This window comes from Galleria mellonella, unplaced genomic scaffold (assembly GCF_026898425.1).
Source record: "Galleria mellonella isolate WM207_F2 unplaced genomic scaffold, CSIRO_AGI_GalMel_v1 utg28, whole genome shotgun sequence".
Lineage (NCBI taxonomy): Eukaryota > Metazoa > Arthropoda > Insecta > Lepidoptera > Pyralidae > Galleria > Galleria mellonella.
In genome coordinates, this window is record NW_026442064.1 from 78400 (window position 1) to 88288 (window position 9889).

Sequence of the window (9889 nt, forward strand, 5' to 3'; positions counted from 1 at the left end):
CCTATCTTTACGCTAAGTCTCGTCGCTGGGTAGATAGAAAGACTCGATTCTTCCTGTCTACCCAGGGATATAAAGTCTTACAATCACACACTTACACGCATGCTTATTTCATCCACTCTCATAACTCGCCTTATGCGTATATGCTGTTCCAGGGACTCTATTAGCTGAGTATATTAAGCTGTATACGGCAATCGTGTGTTAAATAAAAAAATAAAATAAAAAAAACAGTTAAAATTTCTTAAAATATGCAACCTTATAGAGACGATTTATGTAAGTAGACGTCATTGGCACAGTACTACGGATGTCTAAATACTCTTTCACGATGCCCAGGAACATTTTACGGTTTCATATAATTATTGATTAGTCAGCATGTATACAGACAACACGATATGAAATTTATAATGGAAAACTACCGTACAGGGATAGATTTCCTGTGTGCAGAATACAGTTATTTAGTGGGTACATTTGGTATTACCTGTGCTACAGAGAGCAACGCGACGTTGCCGCGGGCGGCGGCGCCGGCGAAGGCGGGCCATATGCCGCCGCAGCCCAACACCGCGCTTTTCTGCACCATGCTGACACTTAGTACCTTCATCATTGCTTACTATCTCCGCATCTTCCGAAATGGAAAATTCCTCGGCCGTAGCGTAAGTAGAATATTTATAATTTATTACATATGTATGTCGCGGTTTCGCTGTTATTATTATTAACAATAGGATTTGTAATTGCGGTCAAAATTCGTACGTTTTATCTTACAACGGTAAAACTTTGAAAAAACTACATAAAACTGCAGTCAAACTGTTTAAATTACTCTTCTCTATTATGTATACAGTGTATGTATTAAAAATAAAACTCGTTGACACGTGTTTTATTTTGAATGAAGTGACCTTCATTGCAATAAGGAGTGAACAAGTGAGTGAGCGGTTGTTGTGCATGTTGCGCGGTGCAGGCTCGACGCGCGCTCGGCGACTTCGGCGTGCCGATCGCGATCGTGCTTATGGTGGGCGTGTCGTGCGTGGTGCCCGTGTGGACGGAGACACTGCGCGTGCCCGCCGGCCTCAGCCCCACCGCGCCGCGCTCCTGGTTCGTGCCGCTCAACCCGGGCCTCGCCACCATCCCGCTGTGGGCGTCGCTCGCCATGGTGCTGCCCGCTCTCATGGTCTACATCATCGTCTTCATGGAAACGCACATCGCCGAGTAAGACCACAAGCCATTATCTAAATCTCGATGAGTACTCATCCATACGGTTCCTTCTGCGTTTGCGAACTGTTTGTAATGTGATACGCTGCGAATGCGAAGTACTCGTTATAATATAGTGGCGTGCGCGTGGTTGACACTAATATCGGCCTGCAGGCTGATCGTGGACAAGCCCGAGCGCGGGCTGAAGAAGGGCAGCGGGTTCCACATGGACATCGTGATAATGTCGCTGGTGAACGCGCTGTGCGGCATGTTCGGCGCGCCGTGGCAGTGCGTGGCCACCGTGCGCTCCGTCAGCCACGTGTCCGCGCTCACCGTTATGTCCACCACGCACGCGCCCGGCGACAAGCCCCACATCGTCGAGGTCAAAGGTAACCTACAACTACGTATTAATAATTTGCAATTGTTTATTATAATATAATATCGACTTCAAGGAGTATCGCAACTGCATTTACCTTGTGTGTCTATATTTGACCCTAAATTGTCAATCGAGTCTAATTAATAGGCATTCAAAAATATTATTATCTACCCTTGCGGTGTTCCTACATGTTATGTGCCTATGCGACCGTGTTAATGCGTGCGACAGCTGGGTTCTTCTCTTATAGGCCCGTACTGCATTGGAAGCAGGGGGCTTCCAATAGGTACCTATTGGCACGAGTAGATATCGTGACCCTTTGTCGGCGCCAATTTGTATACAAGTGCAAAGGGCATCGTTGTAAATGTATCGGCCGTTGTGTAAAGTACTGAATTCCGTGGTCGGCAATTGTGACACCTCATTATTGTATAAAGTAGGTAAAGCAGACGAAATTTTACGAAGACCTTTGCCTAGTGCGTCCCACTTGTTAATTATTATAAATAAAAAATCGTTATCGTAATAAATATGTATATGGACAGTCGTCACTCGCTACATCGGTGCGGCCGCTATAAAAACACTTGTACTCTTCCATCAATTATTATTAGATACGTTTTTATTTCTTGACCGGTTTCCACTTCTTTATAATAATATATGTATACAATAGTTATTTTTTGTACAATTTGTTTTTATAACTTTAGTATTATATACTCGTAATAGTCTATATTTAGTGTACCTATACTTGATAATAGTTAAACATGATGGAGCTATCTGTCCTACTCTTGTCTCAATTATATACATTTTGAGGTTGGCATAATGTTTTTATCCATATGACCCAAGGTGTTGACTTTTAAGAGGGACGATTGACGAGTGGCTGGCATCAGTCCTTCTTAGTACTTAGCATAATAACAATATAAAATAATAAACAATATATAATAATGCTACAATGTACAATACTTTAATTAGGATAGAAATATTTTTCATTAGCTTTGTTGTTATTATTTTTTCGTAACTTGTTGTGCGCCCGGTGAATAAACTCGCGATACTCGTAGATAGCTCGCCCTCGAAACCAAGTGATACGGCCGTGCGGCCGCGTGGAAAGATTCCGAAAAATTAATTAGCTATGTTTGTTACAATACAATACGAGTGTAACATACATAAAATTCGAAGTCGCAGATATTATTAGAATCAGGAAGGTAATATGGAATGCAGTCGCGTATAAGCCAAGCCGCGGTGTACTCACTGTACAGTGTATCTATATAGTTTTAATTTTAGCCTAATCGATTACTTTTGTCTATTATTTACATATATACTATTGTATATGCCAGCTATTGTTCACAACAGTAGTCATAGAAGGTCCACAATAATTCTAAAGTCCTCGACTTATAAAAGACAAGGTATACTATATCACCAATAAATTCAAAATTGTACTCAAAATTCTATATTTCATGTTATTTTAAAAGTATTTATCGATATTAAAGTACGAGTCAAATTGTTTCTATATTTAAATTTGTCTAAAGTTTGGCTTACAGACTCCATAAACTTCATAATATTAATAGAGAAGTAATAAATTTGGGAAATTGTGATGAATTGTATCAATAAAGATTTTAATAGTCGTTATCATTTCACGACTGATTTTAGGCCGGAGATTAGGCCGGTTGATGCATATGTGTATTATAAAAACGTTATTAAAAACATATATTGCCTGCTACACACTAAACGATTACTTGAATGAGAAGCGTGCATGATGTAAGTCGATTATGCACGTGCTTTTTAATGACCTTGTAAGTTTAGATGAAGTGCATTTAAATAAATATATGTGTACTACTTATTATAACAAAAATTTTAAGGAGTAACCGTTCTGCCTACCCTAATGGGAGATAGGCGTGACAAATACATATGTATATATATCCACTGACCATTAAGTTCTTTACGGATTCTTCTCAGCAGATAACAACTTTTCGAATCTTGTAGCAAATTCATAAAAAGTGACAATTTAAAAGTGCTGGCAACAAGTGTATTTGAATAAATATGTTTCGAATTTGAATTTTAGAACAACGACTAACGGGGCTGCTGGTGGCCGTCCTGGTGGGCATATCGGTGCTGGCGTCCAACTGGCTGCGGCTGGTGCCGATGGCCGTGCTGTTCGGCGTGTTCCTCTACATGGGCATCTCCGCCCTCGGCGGCATACAGTTCTGGGATCGCTGCATCTTACTGTTTAAGCCTGTCAAGCACCACCCGCAGGTGCCTTATGTGAGGAGGGTCAGTACAACTGTTCAACTTACTATATAGCTTTATCAATAGCAATGCCATTTACCATTCCCATTATACGTTTATCATATCACAATAATGAGAATAAGCTATGTTAAGTTTAATAATAATTGGATGTCGTAGCTCAAAGAAGCCAGATATGTAGCCACGGCAAGGCAATACGACGATGCAGTGGTGGTGTAGTGTAACTTGGCTCTATGATCGCGCTGAGAGACAGTGTTAGCTTCAGTAAATATTCCAGATATTATAGTTACATGGGGAACCTGATATTATATCAGCTTTCAATTATCCACTGTTGAACAAAGCCTCCCTCTTGAAGGGTTTTGCCAGTAGTTGCTATGCTTGCCAAGTAGAGTGGCAACCATAGATAGGCTTTAGACATGTTTTAAGAGGGACGCTGCTGCCCATCGGCGGTCGCCCCTCCTTCGCCTTTAGTCGCCTCTTACGACACCCATGGGAAAGGAAGAAATGGCGCTTTCTATGCCGGGGCCACACGGCCAAGATATTCTAATTACATAGAAAACATACTTTTTGTAAAATTTTGGGAACTTGAAGGCTTCATAATTAAATATGATGTAGGGCAATATTCTAATAGCACACGAATGGCGTTGTTGATGTGTGCACGTGGCCGTTTGCAGGTGCCGACGATGAAGATGCACCTGTTCACGCTGATCCAGGCGGCCGGGCTGGCCCTGCTGTACGCGATCAAGTCGTCGCGGGTCTCGCTCGCGCTGCCCTTCTTCCTCGTCATGATGGTGCCGCTGCGGCTCTCGCTCGCCTATATCTTCACGCCGCTGCAACTGCGCGCGGTTAGTTGCACTACTCTACTCAGAGTGGCAATCGAGCGTGCCGGTATGATTTTAATAGCTATTCCAATCGCAGCACACGGCTACTTGTCGAAACATGGGTTATTATGTTATATCAGCACCTATCAGAGTAGTATACCGTAACAGAGTATAACCATGTTCCTAAGGTAGCGCCCACTCAGCAAGCGAGCACACGCTTTTCTCACCCTCCCTTTGGTAGTAAATGACGCGTTGCACCTATCACTTTCATTTCAAAGAATAAGTAACTATTGGGAGTGAAACACAGTTTAAAATATAAATACCGACCTGATGACCATCATAATTATAATACTTGGCTCCTCCTGGTTCTTTAAAATTTGTCAAAAACATTATGCCGTCAGTGTTTGTTGCACTTTGTAATGAGTTGTATTAAAATTGACAGTTGGACGGTGCACAAAAAGAGATAGACAAGGACGATGAGCCCGACTTCTACGAGGAGGCGCCGCTCCCCGGCTAAAGCGGAGCCGGGGCCGGGGCCGGGGAGGGGCGGGGCGGGGCGGGGCGGGCCGCGGCCACTGCGGGCGTGCTGACGGCTGCCTGCGCACTGTACTCGCCTGTAGCACAACGCAGCAACGCGCACTGGTACTCACGCGCCTTCAGTACGGTGAGGAGTCACTCCCGCGTCGTACTGAGCCCTGCAGTACAGCAGCGACCACACCGCGTACCACATACGTGGACTACAGCCTCAGAGCCACTCAACCACTGTACTTACCATCGGCGCACCTCAATTAACATGGAGTCAGGGCTCGTGCCTGTTGTACTTAAACATTTGAAATAACAAAACAGATAAATAACAATTGGAGGCACTGACCCGGTGCTGAATTCCAACATAATGGAATGAAAGTACTTATGTTTCATAGCATATTAAGTAAAAAAAAAAAGTGGTTTATAATCTATTTTATTAATAATATTTCAAATGAATTGTCTATTTTGATGATAATAATTAAATATTAGAAGATTTCTATAATATAGGAACTATTCGCGTGTTGTTACAATCACCGTAGAATGTCCACAATATTTTTAATAGGACTATATTTAAAATTACATACTAGGTATGTCTGTTCGTGTTAAATAATGGTAATAAAGCTTGTACACACACGTAATGTTATCGGAATGTCCTCGGGTCGTCCAGACATTCTTACAGAATGTTGCAACTAAATAATCAATATTGAATAAAAGACAGATTTGTTATTGTTTTATCCACCGACCGAGTAGACTATATATGTATATTATTGTATTATGTATTCTACGCTCATATAAGCTCATATCCAAACTGGCTAGTTGGAGTACAGGTGACGCCGCGAGGAGGCGGTGCGCCGGTCGCTTCGTCACAATGTCAACGCGCAACAGCAGGCGGCCCCTGCAGGCATAGTTACATGTATTCGTACATCATCACATTGAGTCTGCGCAATTTAGTAGAACAGACTCTCACTCGAGCATCGGCTACATACATCCCGCAGAATAACTGTATCAGATCCGTAGCGATAAGTTGTCTAGGCGCAGATTCCGAGTCCAGACATGTTACTTGGTGTCGTAACATTTGATAATGTACGTATGGCGTGTGTACGGCGGCCGCGACTGCGGCGCCACCTGTACCGTGCGACCGGGGGGCGCGGGGGGCGCGGGGGAGCGCGCCGGAGCACAGCAATATAACTATATGTGATAAGGGAGAGTTTATGTGTTAAACACGCTCTTTCCTATTTTGTCTTTCTATATAATATCTATTTTCTGGATACTAATATGTACTTAAATTATTTGATAAGATAAAAATCTATTTAGCATATAATGCGGAAAGCTGTGTGGTATGCGTTTAACGTAGCTTATAGCTGTAAAAATTTAAAAAGTACAGTTTGGGCAAATAACTCGAGTACGGTTTTAGTGCCGTTCGATGTGCGCAAGAGCAGTTTTTCATGGAAAAGCGTTTAATGCGCATGCTTCATTGGTGCCGTGGAAGTTTTTTGCCGCGAACTGTACACGTAAATACCTACTTCAATTTTACATAGGGCCTCAGGCACGTAACAACAATAGTAGTGATTGCTCTTTAGGGCACAGTGCGGTAGTTAGTAGTGGCCCCTGTTACGATCCCTCGCGGATTGTGCCAGCATCGCGCAGCACTTTGCTCAAGCTGCGATGAAAATGTTACCAAACACTTAAGTACGGCACTCTTGCTATCGTATTTTATAATTTTATTTTATTTTTATTTTAAATTAATTAAGTCATTAATGTAATGGACACGCGCGGCGTGCCATGTCAGCCTACTTACTTTTAAAAGGTCAATTCAGTAACGAATGCATTTTTATTTGGATAAATTGTTTCGCAACGAGTTGCATTTGCGGCAGATTGTTGACACCATTCTCAACAAGTGATACTTTGTTAGTTCATTATTAAAAACAATGCAATATTGTTCCTAAGTTCATTATATCATATAAGTTAGCCTTTTTAATATAGATATGGCTATTTTATTTCTATGTTCGCAAGAGTGCCCCAGGTCTTTGTTTTTACGGTTGCGAGCCAAAGGAAAGGTGCCAAAGAAACATTTATTTAGAACGTAGAATTATCTAGAAGTTTCAGTAGTAAATACATAGAAGAAATACATGCGAGCAGAGGGATTGTGACTATATAGACGATGCAACTGATGGTGATCATACTGAGCTGTAACGAGCGAACCACGTCGGCCACGCCGCACCGCGCCGCATCGCACCGCACCGCACCGTATCGCGTCAGCAACCGCTCGATCACTCGCAGCGATTATTTCCCCGTGAAAAAGCATTGATCAGCAGTATTATACATGCTCAGATTAGTTTTTAAGGAGAAACACGACGTAGCAATACCATTGAACATATCATGAACACGATCACAAGCGTCGCATCACAAGCTCGTGCTATACACTAGCACTCTACTACTTTATCTACTTATATTATTTTAGTACTTCAGTTTCAGATTTTTTGTTGACATAAATATATAATAATTTCAATTAATTAAAAGAACCTAAATACTATTTATATCTAGCATTTGAAAGAATTTTTCGAATAAAATGTATAAATTGTGCCACGCATGTGTCAGCGCGCGAGGTTTGCTCATACGTCGTAGTAAAATAATTCGCGGCTTGAGAGCGTTGAACTCTGTCCACATAACTAGTTTACTGTGGATAAATCCTATAAACATAATACTTTGCAATGTTGTTTCTAAATTTATATGTGGGCTCTTTCTTTTTCTACGCCCACGAAGGCGTACTGAACAATTTGTATTTATATGATTTAATTTTGTACTTTGTTATGGCTATGTTACTGTATTATTATATGAAAGCATACAATAGGCTGTTGTTTGTTTTGCAGTCGTGCTTGTATATGCACGTACCGACGCACGTGTGCAGGTCATTGCCACATAAAATGTCGATGCTACAAAACTGTGCCCCTGGAACTTAGATTTGTTCATGTAGTGATTGACACAATGTGCCCACTAGACTTACTTATAATTTTTTTTTCACTAATTTTAAGTGATGTTTACAAACGCTACGTATAGTTCGTACCTACTTACAGCACTACAACGCTTATAGTAACATCTTATGTTACAATGCTGCATCTATAGAAAACAATCGTCTTATGAATGTTGGTAATTCCGACGTTGCATTGTCGAACATTGGCCATGTCACAGCACCAGTAACTCCGTTGTCTATGGTTTTGTTCATGTTGTATGTGGTCGCTTGATGCTAACATCGCCTTCTGAGCGCGCATCCAATAATTATCGGTACCATTAATTAATCATTAATTATTTTACTATAAGCGCTGCAGTACTGTTCCCGCCTGATGTCGACGAATTGCACATTACAATTCGTGGATAATAATCATGTAGGATTGTTAGTGAGCAGTGGAACGTTAGTACAAATTGTGGAATTAAGTCATGCGATTACTTTGTTGTTTATAACAGATTATATTGTTTTGTTTAGGTACATTTAGCTGTAAGTATTGTTGTTAAATTATTATTATTATTTATGTAGCCAACCACGTCTATTTTTTTCTTACTAGAACCTTGCAGACGGGGGACGTACTTTACTTTTCGAAGATTTCGAGATACTTTTGACTTTTTTGTCTGTGCGTTAGTAATAACTACGGCCAGTGGCAAGTCTCGGCGGTACAGTGCAACGAGGAATTTTCTTCTCCGCCAATAAAAGGTCCCCCGCCTGCGCAGGCGCCAGCCTGTAGGATCGAAAGCCATCGGTCCTCACAGAGCTGCATTTTCTCTGATAAAAAAATACAAATTGTAAACTGCCAGATAAGGACGTAGAAACTTATGTGTGAACAAAGTTAATTAATTCATTTTGATAGAGACAAGGTGCACTATGTGCCGGTCAGTAGGGCCGCAGACTAGTGTTCGTTAGACGATCAATCATTACCATCACATCAGTCGCATATGGCCGGTCGGGTATAATCACACACAATAACTGGCCTCGTCTTGATCTTACGACAACGTCTCTTGCCTTACAACCAGTCAATCAGTGGCAATCAAACAGAATCCGCCAGATCCGAGCACGTCACTTGGTGGTCCACGTAGGGAACAGAGGTAGTCATACTAGTATGCACGAAGTTTCCTGCTATTTAAATCCTATAACATGTACAGGTAGTTTATGGAGATTACTATTGATGATTGATCGTGTACTGGGCGCGTTATAACAAAAGTTCCTCATTCGAGCAATAATGAGAAACCACAATTTATGGTTAAGTGATCGCATAGCCCGCGTAGACTTGTTTAGCTGCAGAATTTGCAGATGTAATAAAGTCTATATTGTGTTTTTAATATTATTAAATAAGTAGTAGTTATTGCAATAAATAAGTAGCTAAGCATCGAACAACTTGTGACGTAGTAAATATTTTGGTTTTATAAAAAATGTTGTTGAACAAATAAATTATCACTTCAAACAAATACCGAGTATTATTAATGTGTTGTAACTGGTGCTCTTCGAAGAACTTCGGTAACGCACTTGTGACGTGCCTTGCATTACGAGCGGCTGCAGCCACTTCCTACTAGATAGGACGTCGACACGTTTTCCTAGTAAAGAAAAAAAAAAAAACTAAACGATTACTGTAATCCTGCTCATTATAAATATGTAAAAATGTTTCTACGAGTACATTTTCCAGTCTGGCTTAACATCTGAACGGATTTAACTGAATTAGTGGTAAACAGGTAAACCAAATATTCGGTATTTACTCAAAATCAAACGGAAATT

General features: G+C 41.1%; 1 protein-coding gene across 4 annotated transcripts in view; it reads left to right on the plus strand.

The window, feature by feature from the left end:
* LOC113517854 (anion exchange protein 3) overlaps nucleotides 1-9585 on the plus strand; it is a 68053-nt gene extending 58468 nt beyond the window's left edge. For all 4 annotated transcript variants that reach the window (XM_031911517.2, XM_031911516.2, XM_026902594.3 and 1 more), the window contains 6 exons: nucleotides 487-647; nucleotides 950-1197; nucleotides 1354-1568; nucleotides 3603-3811; nucleotides 4459-4629; nucleotides 5048-9585. In XM_031911517.2, the coding sequence (XP_031767377.2) occupies nucleotides 487-647; nucleotides 950-1197; nucleotides 1354-1568; nucleotides 3603-3811; nucleotides 4459-4629; nucleotides 5048-5122 (1079 nt within the window). In that variant the 3' untranslated portion in view covers nucleotides 5123-9585. The remainder of the gene's footprint in view (nucleotides 1-486; nucleotides 648-949; nucleotides 1198-1353; nucleotides 1569-3602; nucleotides 3812-4458; nucleotides 4630-5047) is intronic.
* Nucleotides 9586-9889: the final 304 nt, after the last annotated feature.